This window comes from Carassius gibelio, chromosome B2, assembly GCF_023724105.1.
Source record: "Carassius gibelio isolate Cgi1373 ecotype wild population from Czech Republic chromosome B2, carGib1.2-hapl.c, whole genome shotgun sequence".
Taxonomy (NCBI): Eukaryota; Metazoa; Chordata; class Actinopteri; order Cypriniformes; family Cyprinidae; genus Carassius; species Carassius gibelio.
In genome coordinates, this window is record NC_068397.1 from 6,762,772 (window position 1) to 6,786,242 (window position 23,471).

At 36.5% G+C, this 23,471-nt stretch overlaps 1 protein-coding gene across 2 annotated transcripts in view; it reads left to right on the top strand.

Annotated features, from left to right (window-relative positions):
- The first annotated feature begins 376 nt into the window (after positions 1–376).
- LOC127950898 (ubiquitin carboxyl-terminal hydrolase 33) overlaps positions 377–23,471 on the top strand; it is a 31,431-nt gene continuing 8,336 nt past the window's right edge. Inside the window, exons 1-13 of one of the 2 annotated variants that reach the window (XM_052548291.1) lie at positions 377–671; positions 2,572–2,659; positions 7,223–7,276; positions 7,521–7,583; positions 9,505–9,657; positions 11,255–11,360; positions 11,450–11,519; positions 11,629–11,742; positions 11,846–11,924; positions 16,353–16,755; positions 18,652–18,783; positions 21,490–21,602; positions 22,211–22,234. In XM_052548291.1, coding sequence (XP_052404251.1) covers positions 2,576–2,659; positions 7,223–7,276; positions 7,521–7,583; positions 9,505–9,657; positions 11,255–11,360; positions 11,450–11,519; positions 11,629–11,742; positions 11,846–11,924; positions 16,353–16,755; positions 18,652–18,783; positions 21,490–21,602; positions 22,211–22,234 — 1,395 coding nt within the window. In that variant the 5' untranslated portion in view covers positions 377–671; positions 2,572–2,575. The remainder of the gene's footprint in view (positions 672–2,571; positions 2,660–7,222; positions 7,277–7,520; positions 7,584–9,504; positions 9,658–11,254; positions 11,361–11,449; positions 11,520–11,628; positions 11,743–11,845; positions 11,925–16,352; positions 16,756–18,651; positions 18,784–21,489; positions 21,603–22,210; positions 22,235–23,471) is intronic. The other variant, XM_052548292.1, reaches the window with a different exon arrangement.

The window sequence follows — 23,471 nt, forward strand, 5'->3', positions numbered from 1 at the left end:
GCGCTGGCGTCCTCCCACAAGTTAAGAGATTTTAAACAAACACTTGCAGTTAACCAAATGAAACAATACACATTTTAATGCTATAAAAGTGTGCATATCGAGAGAAATAAACAGCAGATGTTCATGTTAACAACTTATTTAACTTGAGCAAACGCTGCTAATACACATACCTTTGTTAATAAAGTTAATAAAATGAAAACATGAATGTTTAATGCTATTGAATAAAAAGAAATTATCCACTCGATAGTCTCTGCTTATCATGTTGTACACGCCCCCGTATTTTTTTGCGTATATATATATATATATATATAAGGCGTTAAATTAACTCCATAGACCCTGCTCTGTCTTCAGGAATCAATGCGCATCTGTGAGTCGTTCCGCGCGTCCACGCTAGGAGGCACCGCCGCTGCCTGCGTCCCCCTTTCACTCTCATCACCGCACAGCAACCGGAAGAAACTGTTTGAATATGTCACACCATGTAGTATCGCCAGTCTGAAGTTAAAGTGTCCTACGCTAGGCGTTTGAAAACCTGCGTTCCGCAAGCGTAAGAATTCTACAGATATGTAACTTAACTGACAAGCCGAAAGACGTCTTTAAACCGCCGTTCTCTTCATCAGCAGACCAGAAACGATAATCGATTCATATCGAAACCATCGTTGATTTCCCTAGAGGTGAGCTAATATTATACCACTGGCTTGTGTGCGAACTGAAATATGGCGTATGTAAAGCTTTGTATCCAGCAGAGTTAATATTAAAGCCTGCATTGATTCTGTGTTGTGATATGAGCTGATGCAGAGGCAGAGCTGTCAGATGATGAGCGGCGCTCTGACTTTAGCTTTAGCCCGCCGCATTCTCACGCCTCCTGTCTGCTCTTCATTCACAGTAAACCCCGCTTTCAGTAATAGTCTGCAGGGATTTTAGCTGTTCTTGAGGTTGTACTGACTGAAAGGTTTATAGTCATGGGGGAAACTGTTGGGAAGTATGTGCGTGACAGGCTGAAGCTAGTTGCTAAGTAGCCTAGCGAAGATTCTGGCTTATGCTGACGCGTTGCTGACGTGACGTCACGCACAGCTGTAGAGGCCCATAGCTGTCGTTTAAAATGTACTGTATGTGACTGTACACAATACTATGAGTGTACTGTACATAAGAATACGAATAGCAGCAAACAACAATAATAATTATCCATATAATAATCTTTTCTTTTTATAATTACTCTCAATCTCGAATTCCCAAACTATTTTAAATACGCTTTTGCACGATTACGGCGCTCTGATCTGGGTTAATGGTCCCGTGACATGGTAAACATAAAATTTTTCGTATTTCTTGTTGAGTGTGTTGTTTTATTAATATTATAATGATTATAGGTATTATTGTTATTTATTTATTTTTAAAGAGAGGGGCTTTGTGGAAATTATTTTTCAAAAAAATATTTCTGATACGTTTATATTGTTAATTTTGTATGGTATAAATTGGGTGTTTATACAAAAAACTATATAGGGGATCCCATACACAAGAATAATTATATTTATACTTATATAATTATATTTACTTGTTCGTTTTCATCAAACGCACTGCAGTTTGCTCGCTAACCCTGTCTTGTAAACAGTCTCTGTTGCAAAACATGTTAGTCTGTAGATTTTTAAAGATAACATTTTATGATGTTGTTATTGTTTTCTGTTTCTATAAGGTCAAAGTGCTGTGAGATTGTAAAGTATTGTAGGCCATGCAGATTTTGCATGCATATGCTGTCATGTCACAGAGTTTCATTAGTATACAGGTTATTGATTGAGTACAAAAGACTCAGACAACATTTGTTTTTGTTTTTTATTTAGTGATGTATTGTAAATCTACGTCAGAAGTTCAAGACATGGCAGTCTTATTTGATGTTTGTCATTTCACAAAAGATGTCTTAACCTTCGCCCTGAATTACACTCCAAAACCACAGAGACTTTTGCACATAGTTTAGAAAATTGATGACAGATGGCTGCTTTTCATTTATATTGACATTTACAGGACGTAAAATAGGAACTGAGATTAAAAAATATTGTAATTAGGCTATTAAATGGAAAATCATGTACTGTCTCTGAAAAGCTTCATTGCCCTTTTTGAAAACATGTGCGCTAGTGTATTTGAAATCTAAAAAAAAACCCCACTAAAACGTACTTGTGGATAATATTAATGAAATGGAAGCCGTTTTAGATAATTTGGCTTCTGTCAGTTGTTTTAAATTGAGCATTTTTGGGGCTTGTAGCCTATGATTCATCATTTACTCATCCTTATTATGTTACAAAATCTGTATCCTTTTGTGGAACAAAATCGAAGATGGATTAGAGGACTAGATTATAATTGGTGAAGTTTCAGATGATAAAAGTAGTTCATATGACTTCTATATTATATCATGCTATATTTATCTCAAATGTGTTTCCATTGGCCACTTGTGTTTGAATTCCAAGGGGATAGTTTATTTTATCTGGACGGCTTAGTGTTTTCGTAATAATTTTAATAATCGGATCACGGATCCTGGATTTTTTAAATAGTACTTTACTCAATGTATCTCTCTCTTTCCAATAGAGTGATGTCTGGAGCATCAAGCAATGATTGTTCACACTTGGAGTGTGTAGGGGAGATCACCAAGGAAGAACTCATCCAGAAGTCTCATGTGAGTCCCTACCAAAACCCAGTCGCACCTTATCATTGCTTCCACACATTTCTCATAAATCAAATTTAGTGTGCATTATTGACAAAGTATTTTTTGACCCCTATTCCAGAGTTTGTCCATAAGCACTAATTATGCATGGCTGCCTCACATATAAGAGCTTAGGCTATAAACAGTGCATGCTGTTGAAAAAGTGTGATGAAATCAATGTGCAATTATGTGGATGCATTATACATTATTGTAGTTTAAAAGCATTTCAGGTTGCGGTATAATTGCTTGCCAGATTGGATCATTAATAGAATACATGTTTTCAGAAGAGTTTTGTGTTAGGAGGCTCTATTGCATATATACACAACCATTCAAAAGATTGGGTCGATACAATTTTTATAATGATTTTGAAATAAATCTCCTATTTATTCTACTAAAGGCTGCCTTTAGTTGATTAAAAATACAGGAAAAACAGTTATATTTAAAGGGGTCACATGACGTTGCTAAAAAATAACATTATTTTGTGTGTTTGGTGTAATGAAATGGGTTAATGCGGTTTAAGGTTTAAAAAAAAAACATAATTTTCCATATAATGTGCATTATTGTTTTTCCCCTATGCCTCGCCTTTATGAAATGCATTGATTTTTATGAAGCTCATTTTTCTGAAAAGCAAGGTGTATGCTTAATTAGCCTGCTATCCAGTGCGTTGTGATTGTCAGATTACCTCAATTGTGTGACGGAAATGTTACACCCCTTACCCTACTGTGATGCTGTGTCCCTTTGCAACCAAACCAGTAAAACCCATTACAAACTAGGCATTTGCAGTAACATAATTACTAATTATAATGACATATACTGTCTTTTTATGCATTGCATTGCATCGTGCCGCGTAAACATAAAACCATGTCTGCATTTTTGATCTGAGAAATGACAAACAACTAGGACTTCCACAACTGTACATCAGGTAATTAATTATTCGATAAATAAAAATGATATTCGAATTTCTCTATATTTTTGCTTGCCATAAAAAAATACAAAATAAAAAAAGTCCACAACGAAACCTAATTGGTCACTTTCTGTGATTCTCCACGGCATATTTGATTCAAATCACAGAAAGTGACCAAATTGAAGAACATTGTTGTGGCATCTCTCAAGCAACAAATAACAATAGCCTAATTGCTGCAGGCTGCTTTACGTTTTTTCTTTGTTCACTTTTTTTTCTTTTTTTTCTTGCTTTTAATCTATACTTTTGTTTGTTTACACGCATTGTTAAAGGTTTTCAGCTACAAAACACGATGTGTAATGTTCAAGCTTATTGTGTGTAAGCTTGTTCAAAAATGACGGAAACAATAAATGTTGCTGAAAAATAGGCTAAGTCTGTCTCATTAAACTTAATTTAAATAAATTAATATTCGAATATTCATTTTTTGTGAGCTCAAATATTCGAATGTGATATTTGCGGAAAACGCCCATCCCTACTATAGAACATTGTTGGTGTAAAAAAAATTAAATAAAAACAGAGCTACTTTTATCCATCATGTTAATCAGTAATTTTACACGTTAAAACGTTTACTTAGTTTACTTGGGAAATACTTGTGAATACTGCAGTACTGCAAAACATACAGTAGCCCAGTCTAAAAATAATTTTGTAAAGCGTCCATTGAAAATACTTAGAAATTTGTGTCAGTATAGTGTTCCTGTATTTCAATTGGTAGACCACTGCTTTATCAAGTGCAAGGTTGGGGGTTCGAATGCCTGGGAACACATGATAGGTAAAAATTGATAGTCTGAATGCACTGTAAGTCGTTTTGGATTAAAGCGTCTGCTAAATGCATAAATTTATCAGCCCAGCATCAGTCTAGTCAACTTGTGTTTATTTTAGCACTTCTGTCAGTGAATATGCAGCCTGCAAAACACTAAAATAAATATAAAATAAATAATACAGTTAAACAAGAAAGTAGCCTAAACAAGAAAGTTAAATACACCCTGTCTAACGCGAGCGGCGCAACAAAATACTCATTATAATCAGTGATGCTACACTTAATGCGGCACGACATGATAAATTCCCAACAGTAAACTGCCTCGTCCCATTTAGGAGGTACTGACATAGTTCAGATGTCCTGTGTAGACTACTGGTGAAGAAAGACATTGTTCACTGTTCGCGGTGCATTCCCAACAAGGTCCATCTCCCAACACAAAATTAATTTGCTGAATGCATAAAACTGTATTTTCCTGTGCTCAAACCTGCCCATCTTCACGTGTTCCAAATTATAATGCAAGTGACATCAATAGGTTTGTGACTGGTTTGGTCAATAGTTTGCCAGGTCTTCTTAGGTAAACGCAAACCCTACTTACAGAAGTTAAGCAAGATCTTCTTCCTCACCATATGTCATGAGAACTGTGACTTGCTTAATAATGTGGAACAACCTCTTTAAGTAGGGTTTCCATTTACCTAAGAAGCCCTGGAAAACTATTGACCAAACGGTTACCTGAAATGATGTGGAAAAACAACACAAGCAAAATTACTCTTTATTGTACCAAAATCATAATGATATGTCACTTGCATAATAATTTGGAACACAGTGTAAAGGAAACGCTGTATGGTGTTTGAGGTAATTTGTGAATCACCATCTACTTATAGTCTAAATAAAACAATTTGCAACTATTACTTTTATTACACTTGTATACAAAACTTTGTATTATGCTTGCTATAGAGTGTGTGACGTCATGTGCACTACTGCCGGTCTCAGTTGACAACGGCACTGCAACCGTCATAGATTTAATTCAGACCAGCCCTACATACAAGCAGCGCTTCTCTACACTGCTCAAAACTTGTGTTTGAATCATCAGTGGCAAATCCTTTAAATATTAAAACGTACAGACTACTAGGTGTTTTTTGTGTTGCACATCATATCCAGCACGTGCGTTCAGATCAGGATTGCCAGGTTTTCAAAACAAAACCTGCTCAATTGCTTCTCCAAACTATCCCAATCTCATTTCGCTCAATAACATCACGTTATTGGGATTGGGGTTGCTTCGACCCGCAGACTTGGCAACATTGGTTGTCCTTTACTACACAGAGCCATAGTTCACTGACAATCTACACAAAATCGATTTCAAAATGGCAGGTGATTCTTTGACGATTTTGTGTAGTTTGTCCGTGAACTACGGCTTTGTGTAGTAAATGCCGCTCCACCTAAACCAGTGTTGCCAAGTACGCGTTTGTTTTTCATGTCCGCGGGTTCAAGTGTCCCCAATCCCAATAACGTGATATTTAGCCCCTAAAAGACGAATTTTACCAAGGCAACCCTGCCAAAAAACATGTACGCAATTTTTAACGGGGAACCCCCTGGAAACGCAATTGGACTAGTTTTGGGAAGCAACTGGGCAGGCTTTGTTGTGAAAACCTGGCAACCCTGATCTGAACGCATGTGCTGGAGATATACTACTAATTACAGGAGCGCCTTTACTGATGAGATGTGCATGAAAATAGCATTCAATTTTTTTGCACAGCCCTAGTTTGAACCTCTGGGGTTGCATTTCAGTGTAAACGGACCAAATTGGAGACCGCGTGATCCCTGCGTATCCTTGGCGACTGTGTAACTGTATCATGAACTGTAATCATGCTCATTGTTGTAACCTGACAGTGACTAGCAACTGACTTCTTGTTGACACTTTTACATGCATGCCCAGTGTGAGTGAATGGTTATGTAACCTACGTTTTCGGTTATGTAGTATAGACTGAAATCGTTTCTCAAATGCAGCTAAAACGCCAGTGTAAACGTGGATCGTTTTAATTCTAAAACGCTGTTTTAAATTGAAAACGCACTAGTGTAAACGGGGATTGTTTGTATTTCAAATCAAAATAATGGATAAATGTTGTGTTTGTAGTAAACAGCCATGGATTAGGTGCAGACTCCTGTGTGAAAGCACTGCTTCTGCACAGCTTGCATACCACACATGGACATCATGCGCACCCCAAAACAGAGTATGTGTGGACCTCACATACAACTCACAAAATCAGGCCTGTGCTGTGTGTAAGCTGTTGTGCAACAATTGGATGATTGTTCAAAATTGATCAAAAAAAAAACAAATGCAGTGCATGATCAAACATTTAGGTGAGATAAATATATATTTTTGAAAAATGTAAAAAAAAAAAAAAAAAATTCTTTCCTCCACCCCTAAATTAAAAAAAATAAATAAATAAGAAAAACTCTCACAAGAGTCACCTAGGAAAGGAATTCATTTAGAAAAAAAAAAATGAAATTCAGGCCCTCAATAAATGTCTAAAACTTTATTGGATCATCACTATAAATAATTCAAATAATTATAAAAAGATCGGTATAGCTTATCGGCAGATACTGCTTTCTGTGATCGGCCTCAAAAATCCTGATCAGAGCACCCCTGTTTGTATCATTATACATGTTTTTACAATCACTTTTGACCAATGTAATTATCCTTGCTGAATTTTTTTTTATGATTTGTATTATTTTTTTTCTGACCCTATGCTTTGAAACGGTGGTGTACATTGTACATAGACTTTGTAAGACAATTAAGTATAAATGTGTTTGTTTTCAGGGTCAGTGTCAGGACTGTAAAGTCGGGGGACCAAACCTTTGGGCTTGTCTAGAGGTAAATTATCTTTATATTAAGTAATGTTCCTCCACAAGTTTGGTGTGTAATGGGGATGCACCGATTAACTGATAAATGGCTGATATTAAAATTATATACTGTTTTGTGTATAAAAATAATTGCTTTTTACTTTTGAAAAAAAAAAAAATCTTTGAATGGTGATGTGAAATTCTTGATTATTGAAAGCTAGTTTATAGTGAAGCCTGTAGAGTATAATTTAATTTCATGTATATCTTTCAATCAGAATGGCTGTTCATATGTTGGCTGTGGGGAATCGCATGCGGACCACAGCACTGTCCACTCTCAGGTTAGTCATCTCATTCTTTGTTTCTACTGTTTCTGTGTTATAATTATTCAAACTAATGCGCTTTATATTTTAAAGTAATTTACTAAATTGTATTGTTTAAATTTGTTTTGCATGAGTGTACTTACAGCTTATGATGTTTTCGACCACAGTGAGTATAGCATTACAACCTCTCTTTTGTAGGTTGATATAGACAGGTGAATCTGATCCCTGATCACATGTCCCTGTGGATTTCCGGTCTGTTATTCTGATTGTGACTGGAGACATAAATTATGCAATGAATCGCTGAAGTGTGATTTGAATTCCAGGCTGGCCTGTGGGTGAACTCATCTATTATTAATCAGCGCTCCAGTGGGGATCTTCCTTCCCACTAAAGCCCATTTTGATTACTCATTACTAAAACCCCATAATGCTCTCAAAACACCCTTGTGACTATGTGAGAGCGACTGAGAGAAGACCGAGCCACCAGCCATACTTCCACCACAATAATCTGCGTTTGCTGCAGTAAACAAAATTCAGCCCATGTTTTTTCCTTTCACTAAGCTGTTTTCCTTTAGCAGGGTGCTTGTGGGTATAGAGAACTGCAGTGAAGATGTGTTTTTGTATGTGAACAAGGAAGTTCCCCTTACAAAACCCCAATGAGATTTTTCCTTTGGCTTTTGGATTATTGCGGAAAATAAGTTTTGTGACCAATGAAAACATAAGGTTTGTTTCATAATGATAATTTTTCACAAAAACATCTGGGTCATGTTTGCATTTTCTTCTGTTACTGGCCATAATTCTAACGTTCGGCATGAAATAATTTCTTTAGACTCATTCATACATGTAACAATCAGCCGAGAATTGACTCGAATCGACAAATAGTTTTGACCTGGCTCAGAGGAAGATAGAAATCATGTGTTTGTTTGTCTTTGATTTTGGGATGGTACAAGACTTATTACTTTACAAATAGATGTTGAATTCATAAATGCTACAAAATGCACATCGTATTTTGTAAGGAAGTGTGCTGTGCTTGTGCAAAAAAAGTAGGAATTTTGATATCAGCACCTCAAAATTAGTAGTTTTTTATTATTAGTTTTTTATTGTGTAAATTGCCAGGATCACGAGTGCATTGGGTGTAGCACAATTTATTTTGTAGATTATAATTAGAATTAAAATGGATGTGAGCATGTTTAACATCCTATCTATCAGTGAAATGGTTGAAGTAGCAGATTTTGGCAGGGTTTGTATTTTGGTGAAGCTCTCATAAATGTCTGGCTGCAGTTGCATCAGCTCTGGTGCCACAGTTAAAGCCAATCCAGACACGTGAATAATGTAGAGACCCCTTAGCACCTGATGTGTGCATGCCTAGGCTTCACATCACCACTTCCCATTTCCCCTGGTACATTTTCACTCTCGTTGCAACACACTTGTGTTTTGCCCTAAATTATGAAGAGTCTTTCTGTTGCATTGTAGGCTTCATATATGGAGAAAGAGCTCCGCACTCTGACTGCCTTTATTTAGGAAATAAAAAAGGCACTGATATAGAAATTTTGGCTTAATGAATAGCAGCAGATATTTTAAATCTATACTTTTTTGTGAGATGTTAATAAAAACAGGTTCACAATAAGGCTTCAGTGTAGAATCTGACATGTTTTAAATCATTCAAAACTATTCAAGATATTTAAAGATTTAAAAAAGAGCCAATGATTTTTCCATAAAAAACAACTGTAGGGTGATTACTGGTTGATTTTAGTTGTAATATTCATTGGGATATTATCAAAATGTATAACAGGATTTGAACCCGGCCCCGTGCAAGCTATAAAATTACACCACTAGACTCATGATTCACAGTCAGCAAATAGGTAACTGGCATTAAAAAAAAAAAGAATAATAAATTGGGGATTTTTATTCTAATTTTCTGTTGTGGCTTTTTTACTTCCAGGAGACACGGCACAACCTGACGGTGAATCTGACCACTTTGAGAGTGTGGTGCTACGCCTGTACCAAGGAGGTTTTCCTGGAAAGAAAACTGGGTCCACACACACACTTACACAGCGCTACCAAGCCCATCTCCCCAGGACAGACTCCCAGCCCGGTCAGAACTCTTATGCAACTTTCTGTGAATGCAAAGCAATTCTCCTTTATATTCAAAACATTGCCTTTGCTATTAAAAAATGACTTTACAGGGGTTCCACGGAGTCTTAATTTAATTTAGTTGTATCAAATTTAAGGCCTTAAAAAGTCTTAAATTGTACAAGAAAGTCTTAATTATGATTTCAAGAGGTCTTAAATTTAGTGGCGGGAAGACCAGAATTGAGATATGGCTGAATGTGACGATTAAACTTTAATAGGCTAATATAATGATTTGATTGAATGTACATGAGTTCTGCACATTCAAAGTCCAGTGCTGCGCTGCTTTATGTTCTGAGGTTACCGGGGTTAGTTATATTTCTACTAAATGCTCCACCTGCTGGCAGAGAATGAATGAGGATTTTCAATACAACTGTTGTTTTGTTCACAGTTCAGAACAATGCGAAAATCGACCCATGTTTTTACCCTTCAAACACGTAGAGCTTTAAATGTGAACTGGTGGATCAATAAGAAGACAATGCATTATGAAAATCTAAACATAGGGGTGTGCAATATGTGTGGTCGGTGATAATATTGTAATTGTAGATTTAATGATGTGCGAATTTGATATTATGCGTATAATGTGAAAAGCAAACACAAAACCCATCTACACAGGTGTGGTTAGTTGATGAAGTCTAGTAGGTTAGACTAGTGTGTGTTCGCACATTTAGAGTGCGCTCTTTCACTGCATGCATTAACATGCTGATTTAATTTGCTTGGTAACAACCCAAATGCAAGAATCTGACTTAAAAGATGTTGCACACTTTTAGAAAAAACTGACTTAAAGGTAAAAATGCCCATAAAACTTGAATGCTTGGAATATGAACAGCTGTCCACGGTAGTCCTTAAGAAATCAGCACAATAACACACTCAGCAAAATATTATCTAATTATCGTTATCGATAAAATCCCAGAATATTTTGGAGAGATCTTATTTGTTTTTTTTTATAAATATCGCACACCACTAATTTGTTATTTAATTGATGTAATAATTAATTGATAATAATTGTTTAAATTAGTATTTTACTTTTTTTACTTATACTTTTGACTTTAAAGGCTGAAATGTAAAGTTTATCGTTTTATAAAACTTAATTTTTGTGAGAACTTGTATCTGAACTGTAAATTATGCTTTTTACATGTAATTTTATGTTACTTTATATGGTACTATAGATATTGCCCTACCCCGCTCATATGGTATTAATTTAATGTGTTCAGGTCTTAAAAAAGGTCTTAAAAAGTCTTAAATTTGAGCTTAAAAATCCTGCAGAAACCCTGCTTTAATTTGTTTGCATAGAAGACAAGACCAGTCACAGTCTCACTATGCAAATATATGTAAGCTCAAACACCAATCACATTTCAGTATGTACATTTTGTAATACTTTTTGTCAGTTATATCAGTGGTGATGGAAATTTGTTTTAATTAAATTGAATTAAAATTGATTTTGAGATTGCAGGTTTTCTGAATGTTGTTTAGGGACACACAACTACAGTTTTTTTTTTTTTTTTTTTTTTGCAAAAGCCGTGCTTTTGCTGATATTCTTCTATTGTCTTTCTGGTTTTCAGGACCCCAAAGCTCCTGGGAGCCCCACCTCGCTGAGAGTTTCTCCAGCAGGAACCTGTGATGACCTGGATATGGAGACGGAGGAGGAGGATGAACTGAGGACCAGAGGTCTTCATCTCTCATGTTTTGTGTTCTGTGCATTTGCTCTGCATTCCACACTGGCAGTCTGACCCTTTGTGATCTGTTCCTCCTCACAGGTCTGACTGGACTGAAGAACATTGGCAATACCTGCTACATGAACGCAGCTCTCCAGGCGCTTTCCAACTGGTAAAAATCCTTGTAATCAATAGTGTTTTTATCTTAGTGTCCAAATTGTTCTCTTTCAGTCTAGTTTTGCTCTGATTTAGTCAATCTCTCTTTCTGGATTATCTTCTAGTCCTCCACTGAAACAGTTTTTCCTGGACTGTGGTGGTCTGGTGAAGACCGAGAAGAAGCCAGCGCTATGCAAGAGCTATCAGAAACTCATCACAGACCTTTGGCACCAAAACAGGTACATTCCTCTCTTGCCATTTCCTATTTTTATGGTATTTTTTCCCTCTGTTATTATTATTATTTTTTTTAACTTTCTTTGCTCTTGTTTTGTGTGGCTGCAGGAACTCCTATGTTGTTCCTACAAATCTATTCCAGGGCATTAAGGCTGTAAATCCAATGTTTCGTGGTTATTCTCAACAGGTATGCTTTCTTACATTCATTTGTTAAAGCATTAGGGATTCACAGATATAAAAATGATGGCTAACATTATCGTCCAAATGTTTGCGTTCAGTTATATTTATATTTTATAACAGAGAAAACAAAAACAAAAACAACGTCTTAATAAATCTAGAAAAAAAGAAGAAAAAAAAACACAAAAAATGCTTTAAAGAGCCAGTAAGATGAAAATTCTAAGCTTCCTATCACTGTTTATAAGTCCTGTACATTAGGTTTAAATCCATCCAATGTTAAAAAACATTGTCATTTTGTCAAAATATCATTTTAAAATTACCTCAATTCTCAGAGATCCCCAAACGGTTCGCGCGAAGCTGTTCAAAAGAATCAGTTTCCTTAAACCCCACCTTTCGGTTGCATACTTTGTTCTGATTGGTCAACTGACATAGTTTTGATTGGTTGTTCCGCACACAACTTCACGGTAAACAATGCGTTAGCATCTGTTTGGGGTGAATTATGTCTTATTCCTCTCATCGCGAAGCAAACAGTAAAATAAAAAACTTGAACAGTTTCGCTGCTTTTTCTTCTGTGTGGGTGTATTCAAGCCGCGCGCTTCAGTTTGAATCTGAATAGCGCGTTCAGCGCGAGGCGTGGTCACATTAGATATAATGAAGGGAGACATGAAAAACAGACATCGCGTTGTTTTCATATGGATTACTTCATATGGATTACTTTATCACAGAATATCTGTTTTCGGCAGCACTTGTTTAGTTTTAGACATTTCAAGCTTTCTATAAATATATCTCTCATGTCTCTTCGTTGAGTATTCACGGAGTTACACTTCATTTTAATGACGTGTTTGTAAATGAAGATCAGCGCAGACAGGCTGCAGACAGCACACATACTGATAAGACGCTCGGGAGAAAACAAACACATAACTTCATAATCATACTTCGCGTTGTGATTCGTAGATGCTCGTTGGTCTAAATAAAGTTGGTAATGAACCCTCTTTTATGGCCAAACGCTTTGATAATTCCGCTGTACTCACCGAGATTAGAAAAGCAGTAATCAGTGAAATGTCGTGAACACAACAAGGATTTGTTGTACTGCTCTGGTATTGTGGTAAAAATGAATTTTAGCCATTGGTTCGTCTGATCTTCATTCTTTGGCAGTGAAAATAAAACAAACTTGCCTTTACAATTAAAAACACACTGTCTCCTCGACATGATGCTATCACACCAACCACAGCGTCTTTGTGGGGGGGGGGCAGGTCAGAGTTCCGTTTCTCCCAAGACGGTAGGCGGAGATTATTATGCAAAGTGTTCCTAGTGACGTACATAGAGATGGTGTGTGAATGATTGGCTGTTAATGATATGATACAAACCATTTTTGTGCGTGTTTTAATTGATAGAGTAAATGTCTTTTGTGCAGAATTTTTTTTGACATAGGTCATTTTATTTTAAGGTAATTGTTTTTTCATGTGATTACATTTTAAAAGCTTGATTAAATTGTTGTTTAATGAGTTCATGTAATTACCACAGTTTTTCTTCTTTTTTTAATTTATTTATGGTTTTATGCCTTTATTTAGATAGGACAGTATAGGTCGCCAGGAAGTGAAGTGGGCGAGAGAGACAGGGGGGTGGGATTGTGAAAAGTCCGCAAACTGGGACTCAGACTCGGTACAGCCAAAGCACAATGGCGCTGGATGTCGATATTACCACAGTTTTTAATGGTGAATTTGTATTAGATCTTAAAACACAGAATCCAGAAAAAATTAATAATTAAATTATTAATGTTTCATGAATTTAGTTGATCAAATATGCATTTTGGTTATTCCGATTTAATAAAACACTTACACTGGTATCCAGAATAAATAAAACATAAAACACAGAGTTTGGGAAAAAAATTAATCTGATTTCATAGGGCCCCTAGAATTCTTATTAAAATAATTTTTCATATAGGCTCATGCTCATCCTGACCAGCCTAACATAGTTTACCAGTGGTGTGAGTTTGAGGCAGGACTTTCTGTTCAGTTTACCCAGTGGCAGATGAGGTCAAACTCGAATGATCCTGCTCGCTGTGGGAATGTAATCTCAGAGAGCCTCATTCTCACTTCGCTATTTCTCCTTTTCACACTTCTTCTTATAATACTTTGTCCTCTAGCTGCATTTAAGAAAACCCATTTTTATTCTTGATGATGAGAGATTATATTCTCTTATATTGGGCATAATCTGATTCAGAGTTTCTCTAGATGTTTGATCACCTCCAACCACTGGAAAACATCCATTGTCATGCCTGGCTGGAGAGGAAGGTCGTTTGGAGAATAAGTGTTGACATGAATGGGCCATCGTAGGCTGTTCAGAGACTGTAGGAAACATCAGTCTCATTTTCAGGCTCACTTTCATGAAGCCCAGATAGTCCGTGGACTTCTGTAGAGAGGACATTCATTCAGAGTCAATGAATGCCTTGTTTTAAAGTCATACTACAAAGTATAAAGGGAAATGGGCATTAATACCACCATTTGAATACAGCCAGGAATCCTTTTGTCCTTGTACTGCATTGACATAATACAGCGATGGCCTTCGTGTCCTGTTGTTGGAAACTTGTTTGCCTACCAGGATTCTTAATACCAGGTTGTTAGAATGCCAGTTGGCTAAGTTGCCATGTGGATGAGCCAGTAATGACTAATGTTCTCATAAGCTTCAGCTGTTCCTATAGCGTTGGGGTCCCATGCTAATCTGCGTTTTTCAACGTGAGCCTCCATGCATGTTGCATTCTTTTGATAATGCCTGGAAACATGTGGTCAAAGAGTTTGCGGTAGTCTGTGCACATGCCAGAATCTGACCGCCAAGGTTAATGGACAAGTCAACCAGACAAATGGGGAAATAATAAAAGGGTACGTTAAACTGAAGAATTTATTTACTGTATACTATATAATAGTAATTATTTACTGGCAGATATATCAGTACTTTAATCTTGGAAACCCCCTATTATTGGAAAGCTACATTTACAGAGTAATTTATGGTTAGCTGTTAATAATACAGAGACCTGGACATGACAGGAACAAAATTAGTGGTCGGCCAATATTGTTTTTTTTTGACTACCGATGCCAATATCTTGGAAAGGGGGGGCTGATAAGCCTGCGATGTGGACATGATATCATGATGTTCCAGAGCATATGCATGACTGCCACCCTTACGGTCTTACTAACCAATAGAGTGAGCGCACCTCCGTTCTCCCCAGTCAGCACTGCTATAACCAACTGCGTAAATGCCCACGAAAAACAAAAAAAACAAATACAAAGCAGGAGAGAAACAGAGTGGGATTATTGCGTCTAAAGGGTCAGATCGATAGTTAGGCAAATAAAAATTAAAGAAAAATGTTATGTAACTTGAGCTTCAAAATGACAGACAATGAACATAAAAGTTGAATTTGCAAGAGCTGCATCACAACACAAGAATTAACGATCAAGAGCTCCCTTAAGTTCAAAGTTTAAAGCATTCAATTCACATGGACCAACTGTAACACAGAGAATATGCGACCATGCAGGATAAAAGTGCACACATCACAAGATCTCACATCTGGATTTGGCAAAGTTTGTGAAATTAAATGTTCATTAGCCATTCAAAGATTTGTTGAAATGTTAAATGCGTATTTTGTGGCCACTATATCTATTTAATTTGTGGGGCATCATAAAATAAGGTGTTCCAGGAACAATAAATATTTGATATTGCATGGTTACATCCACACCACTAGGTGGCAGTGTGAGTCCAAGATACTGCAATATTGACCAGTGCAACATAAACATTACCTATAAAGTGTAACTTTTAAAGTCCGTTCAGACGAAAAATTATACTAAAAAGATAACTAATAATACCTGTAGCATTCGTCTGTTGCTTTAAAGTCAGCTGGATTTTGATCATTCCAAAATTATTTTTCCCCACTGTGGTCTGAACTTCCCAATTTTTATAGTTGGAGTAATTAATCAAACTTCATAGTTTTGGTCCTTGGCGAGTTAATTAGTTTACTAGTTTGCACTAGTAAGCAGTAGTTTGTGCTTATTTATCCTCCAGCAGCCTGCATATACAGTAAATTTTAAAAACTATGGGTCGTAGAGCTTTCTCTAGCTCAACGAATGTAAAGTGGTCTTCCAGCCAGAATCAGAGATTCTCCAGCTTTGAATTGCTTTAAGAAAATTTCAAAGGCGTATCTTTTTAAAGTTGCTTACAGTAAATGAGAATGTTTATGCTGTTTTTTTTTTTGTGTGTATTTCGTTATTTTTTAATTTGCATGTTGTTGAGCTATAGGTTATGAAACCTATGCTTGTTGTTGTTACCCATATGCCCGTAATCGTAGTGCTTTGGGTTAAGAAAAGTGCATAATAAATAAATTGCATTATTATTATTATCATTATTATTTAGCAAAACATTAATCAAAATCTATCTCTGAATGAAGGACTCCCAGGAGTTCCTGCGTTGTCTGATGGATCAACTTCACGAGGAGCTCAAAGAGCCCATTCCTGAGCCTGAGGACCCAAACCAGGCTGTGGCCATGGATGACAGTCCCGATGAGGACAACCACAGCCAATCAGATGACTTCCAGTCCTGCGAGTCTTGTGGAAGCAGCGATCGTGTTGATAGCGAAAGCCACAGAGTCCCAGAAGACATTAATGAAGCTGAGATGCTGATTTCAGAGCAGAACCAAAACAACCGAGACTGGCAGAAAGAGAAAAATCTCATCAACAACCTGTACCGTGCCGGTTCCCATGGCGACCTGGATAAAGACGTGGACACGACCAATGAGTCGAGGCCAATAATCAGCAGCCAAGGAGCCATTAAAGCCCAGGGCCGAAATTCTGGTAAATGCATGCTATTACTTTTTTTCAGTTTTTTTTTTTTTTTACACCAACATGGCTCCAGTAAACTCATGTTGAAATTCTTATTTTTTGTGCACTCATATTAACAGCTTAAAGCATTCACACAGCACACGGTTGCAGTCCAGCAATGAGTTCTATGAGTGTTGCGTCTGCAGCAGTGCAGAGATTGTTTCCACACAGAGTTTCCTGTGCTACACATGTAAAGTAAATTGACAGCACATTGTTTCCGGTACATAGAACATGGATCGACACAAAAATGTTCTTATTACACCATAAATGAATATAATTAAAATATGCTGTGTTTCACAGTCAACACATATGGCTTTTTAAAGAACACATAGATAGAAAAGCAATAATAGATGACACTCATGGAGGTAGGAAAACAAAGTTCTTGAACCGAAAGAAGCTTGTAATAAAGATTTAATACAAGAGAAAAGGCAGTAGAGCTGACTGTTTCTGTCTATGGTAAGTTTTAATTTAGATTGATGGTGATAACATAAAAAAATTGTTTAAATATTTTGCCACTTGCTTGAGCCACTTAATATATACATTTAGAAGTAAATGAAAAAGTAAAAAGTATTGAATATGTTATATTTATTACGTTTTACACATCTTTTAAAAGACTCTTACTGAACTGTAAAAAAAAAAATTGGATTTCAAATCAAAATAATGGATAAAAGTTGTATTAGTAAGCAGGCATGGATCAGTAGTGGACTCCAGTTTGAAAACACAGTATGTGTGAAGCTGGCGTACAAGGCTGCCTCACATACAGCTCTTGAAATCAGACTTGAGCTGTGCGTAAGCTGTTGTGCAACAACTGCGCAATTATAAAAAGAAAAATTCATTGCATGATCAAAGAATTTGGTCAGATAAAATCAAATGAAAAGTCTCCCCTCATAATAGGACAGTTCCTCCCATTTTCAAAAATGGAATTCAGGGCCCTGAATAAATATCGAAAAATGCTGATTGGAGTACCACTATAAATAATTCTGAATTAGGGCTGCACGATATTGGGAAAAAATGACATTGCAATGTTTTATTTTTCTGTGATATATATTGCGATATGAAATCTAATCGAATTTTTTCTTACAAACAAAAATGGGGTGAGCAGATTTAAATTCTCATTTTAAATGATTTAAACATCGACACCATCGTGTCAATTGATTAATATGCGTGAGGGAGAGAGAGCAAGACGGCGCTCGTGTTGTTTGAAGCGCTCTCTCTCTCCCTCTGTCTCACTCTCGCGCTCTCTCTCTCGCGTGCTGTCTCTCTCGTGCTTGCCCTCTCTCTCTCTCTCTCTCTCTCTCTCTCTCTCTCGCGTGCTGTCTCTCTCGTGCTTGCTCTCTCTCTCTCTCGCGCTCTCTCTCTCTCTCTCACGCTCTCTCTCTCTCTCGCGCGCTCTCCGTGAATCACATTCGTCAAGGGCCGGGGAGCAGCTGGCCCACACAGTTAATGAATAACGGATCAACTACGACAGCCTACATCGCACATCCTGCGATGTGACTATCTTGGATTCCTACATCGCGATATCGATGCTTAAACGACACAACGTGCAGCCCTATTCTGCATGATTAAAAAGAAGGCTTAAAAAGATTGGTATCGGCAGATACTGGCTTAAAAAATCCTGCTCGAAGCACCCCTAATGGATATGGTTATGTTTGCACCAGCCCTGTAATTCTGCATTCCAATATTTTAATATTTTTTACTCATGTCAAACATTGACGGACAATTTGCAATTGCAAGCTTTTTTGAACAATTTAAATGGACTGCAAAATACCTTCATTATTGCCAGATTTTTTAAGTAGTTGAAAAACAGTGTGGCCAGTGGTCATTTTGCTTGCTTTTATTGACAGACTTCTTTGTTTCCACCTTATTCAGACCCTGAAATCCAGCTCAGCAGTACCATCAGACCACACAGTCCAAATGGAAATGAGGTTGTCACATCTAGATTGTCCAGCAGTCCCCCCAAATCCTCAGTGTGGCCAATCCTGAGCTCTACTCACAAGAAAGGTACCAGAATTTGAGTAGGAAGCAGTTCGGGACAGTTTAGGAGTTATGTACTAGTTAAATTAAATGTATTAATAAATGATGCACTGAAATGAAAATTTAAGGATGCACTTTGCTATAAAACAAAACCAATAAAAATGTTTTAGTGGTATTTCAACTCCTGATGTACAGGTTTATATCATGGTGTAACTACTAAAGAGAAAGATATTCATGTGCTGCTTGAACTGAGGCTACAGTGATCTGTCATACCATGTTAAAGGGTATCAGAACCACATTTATTGTTTGTATTTTGTGATTAAATTGAGAGAATTTGAAAGCTGAGACTTTTTCATATTAAAGTAAACAAAATACAAAGCTCAGTGTGATTTTTGGATGGCAGCTGTACCTCAATAATGTTTAGTGAAGTTTGTGCATCAATGGAAAACAGCATAGACTAAAAGATTGATCTTTAGATTTTAGAATCCATAGCAGTATTGATTAAAAATGAGAAATGTATAGTGTTAATCTAGCTCTAGCATCCACACAGCTGTTTACCTATTGTAGTTCATCCAATTTTGTCAGTCAAAACGTGGCATCATAGAAAGTTATTTAAATGTTAAGGCTTGTTCACACTGGAACGAATATCGCGCACGATTATTGCCAACATTTAACGCCTTGTGACTAAACAAAAGGTGCCAACGTGGAAAATGCAAGGTATTAAAGCATATATATATATATATTATATTTTTTTTTTTTTATTATTATTATTATTCCTCTGGCTCATTTTTTGGGTTTGAGACAGCGTTGAAAACTGGCTGACCAATGAGACTGGCACTTTTGTACACATCCCTGGAGCTGCTAAAGTTACAGTAAAACATAACTTGGTGGCACTCAAGCACAAAACAGTCTTGCTAAACACACTTGATACCTAGCGATGAAGAGTAAGTAAGTAGACCTAGAAGATGCATCAAAGCATGATGAATGTAGATCTGCTGAACACAAAGGGCTTTATGACAAACACGACAGCGACTACAAAAATCTTATGGAGAGGAATCGCAGATCAAATAGTATTTGATATGTACCGGGGGATTTCTGTTTTTCATTAAGCGCCATCTAATGTCAGGGAGTGAATTTGCACGTTCACTTGGCTTGTCTCCTATGGAAAGCCAAAAGGGTAAAAAACCTTTAAGTTTGATCACTATTAAAGCTAGAATGTCTGCTAATGTGTTTATTGTGGTGGTGCTTTTTTTTTTGTCATTTAGTGTTTCTGTGAAAAATGGGAAAACGCTATCAATTATACTATGAATTATATTAAGAAAAATATAAAACGCACAAAGGATTAACAAGCTGCTGAATTCTTGAATATTAAAAGGGTAGTAAGATGTGATTTTAAAATTTTTCTTTTCTCTCTGGAGTGTTTCAAGCTTTTGGTGAAGAAAAAATTTCTGTGAAGTTGCAAAGACTTATGTCTCAAAACCAAAGAGATATTCTTTATAAAAGTTGAGACTCGTCCACGCCCCCCTGAAACGGCTCATTCTAACACTCCCCCACATATCTACTTCAGTATGTGGGAAGATTTACATAATGCCCAGGTGTTCATGAATTGGCTTTCACCTTAGACGAAGCGGCGTCCAGCCTGGGATCGTCACATGTAGTTGCTGCAAGACCCAGTTACGCTCCTTCGTAGAATCTGCCTGCCGCACCATTCTCAAGCCACCTGCCCCTACTCACTTAAGCCGGGCACGGCTCACTCTAGGCCTCCGGCCTCTGCTCACTCAAGGCCATGGTGTGTGACGCTGTTTCGTTGAGAAAACGATACTTTGTTTTTTGCCTACCAAAAGAAAACACGACTAGAAATCATGTTTGTATCTCATTTATAATGGCTTTTATGTTTTTGTCTCGTTGCTCTGGCCGGACAAGGCTTCATAATATGTTAAGAGGCGTAACATTTCAGTCTCGCACTTGAGTCATTCGGCCAATCACAATGCGCTGGATAGCTGGCCAATCACATCACACTTCTCTTTTCAGATAGAAAAGCCTTGTGAAAATCGACATGTTTCAGAAGGCGGGGCATAGAGGAGAAACATTAATGTACAGTATATGGAAAGTAATGTTTTTTTTTTTATCTTAAATTGCATAAGCACATTTAATTACACCAAATACACAAAATAGCAACATCATATGACACCTTTAATCATGTTGTCAGTCTGCATTCGCTTGAACTGATTTGCTGAAATCAAAACATGGACAATAATAGGTGAGCCTTTGCGCATTAGCTCCGCCTACTACCGGAGAACTACCAAAGTTCTTAAAAGCTGTAGAGTGTATTTTGTTATTTTTATCGGATAACACAACAAAGAACAGTGTTTACTTGTAAGACTTTCGCAAAGCGACGACGAGTCGTGCGCCTTCACACTATAGTTTACGGTATGTCAAACACAAGTGTGCTGCGCATCCATTAAGATGAACTGAAAAATATCACCTGATTGAGAGAGGAACTCTAAAGCGCTGTCACTTGTTCGACGAGTGAAAATATAACTGTGCTAAACTTTTAATTAGCCTCCAACTCACACACTGGCAAGTAAAATCAAAGAATTTATTAGCCAGTGGCTAATATTAGACATCATTTAGTCGCCCAGGGTGAACATTTAGTCGCATATGCGAGTGATTTACTCAGAATGTGGAGGGTTGCATTGATTCTAAAATGGTTGTGATATGTAATGTTGACAGTACCCTCGTTCACTCCACCAAAGAGCAAGCGCCAGAGGAAATATCGCAGCATCATCTCTGAAGTGTTCGACGGCACCATTGTCAGCTCAGTTCAGTGCCTGACCTGTGACAGGGTGAGTGATCGGTGTGTTTTTCAACCTAAAATGCCCCCAAATAACCTCACTTCAATAAACAAACTGAAGAAAAGCATTTGATTCTTCAGTTGGGAGTGAAAGGTGCCTAATTTTAAAACCCACAGAGGTCTGAGTGTGGATATGCTGTTGTTATTAAAGCACTTTATTCTTGGAGTGAGAGCATCTGTGAGCATTGAGATAAAAATAATAGTTTTGTCATAATGTTACTCTTAACTAAAATAGCGTATAAATGGTATTTTTTCTTTTTTTATTAATACTTTTATTCAGCAAGGGGGTAAAGAAATTGTTCAGTAGTGACAGTAAAGAAATGTATCATGTTACAAAAGACTTGCATTTCAAATAAATGCAGTTCTTTTGAACTTGTTCATCAAAGAGTACAGAAATACAATTTTCATGGTTTCCACTAAACTCTTGAGAAGTGCACCTGTTTTTTCATGCATATTAAAAGGATTTCTGAAGGATCATGTGACACTGAATGCGGAAGATTCATTACAGGAATAAATTATGATTTAAAATGTATAAAAATAGAAAGCAGTTGTTAAATTGTAAAAATATTTCATAATATTACTGTTTTTACTGTGTTTTAGATCAAAGAGGTAAAAGCAGCCTTGGTGAGCATAAGAGACTTTTTAAAAACCTTTAAAACAATAATAGAGTTGAACACAAGTGTATCTTATATATTTTATATGATTTTTGATGGTCATGTGCAAAATTATTTGATAAAATAATCATACTTTTAGTATTCAGTTCAGTTCATATACTCAGTATCAGGGTTGGGTATCATTTGAATATCGTTTGATTATCGATTCCAATTCTGCTCATAAATTCCTAGTTTCAATTCTAATAAGATAAAAAAATTCAATATAAAAAATTAAGTCAAACAATTAGATGTCAAAGATTTATTTTTGTTTCTTTTTACAAAGCATTCTGTTGCAGCTGAATAAAATGAGCAAAAATCAGCAGCCTACAGAACACTACAAGAGGAATTTTGCCTGCTTTAAAAAAAAAAACAAGAAAATAAAAAATACCACAGCAAAAACAACTAGATTAATAAAAATTGAATATATTAAAGCGTTATACAAGTAAACAGTCAGTAATAATTAGGAACAAACAAATCAATAAATAGCTTAAATAAATACAACTGAACCAAATTTCAGGTACAGAAACTAGTTAATATGTTAAAAACAATGCTTATTTTTATTATTATTATTTTTTTATAAATAATCTAAATTAATTAAAGTTATTAAATATATTTAGTCAAGATCAGTGAATGATTTTCTTTTGTTCTTTGATTAACATTTATGACAGGCGTTTAAAGGCTGCTGTCTCTTTTTACACCAAAAGGACGCAGCGCTTAAAATACTGTGATTTTTAGTAATGTTTTCTTCATACTGGTCGATAAATATGAAAGAAGTAAGTTTTAGACCAGGACATCCTTTTCTACAGTGGAAATACAAAGAATGGTCCGAGAACGGACACAAACTGGGAACCCGCACCGTGACCACCGACCGCTCAACTCGGTGTACGCAAACATGCAAACAGGGCACAAGTTATTTTCATTCCTGTAATTAAATAGTTTTAAAACACATTAAAAGGTGAACACAGAAATTGTTAAGCAGAATCAAAATGCACACATCTTATTGAATTGAATAAATTTGGAACCAGCTTTCGATACCCAACCCTACTCACTATATGATTAGGGTTTGACTTCAGGTTTCTTGCATGTAATTATGCATCTGTTTTGCTATTATAATAGTAAGTATATGTAACGTGTAATAAGGACAGCTTAAAATAAAGTGTTACTGAAAAATGATGAGCTATAATAGAAGAAAATGGACATTTGAGCTA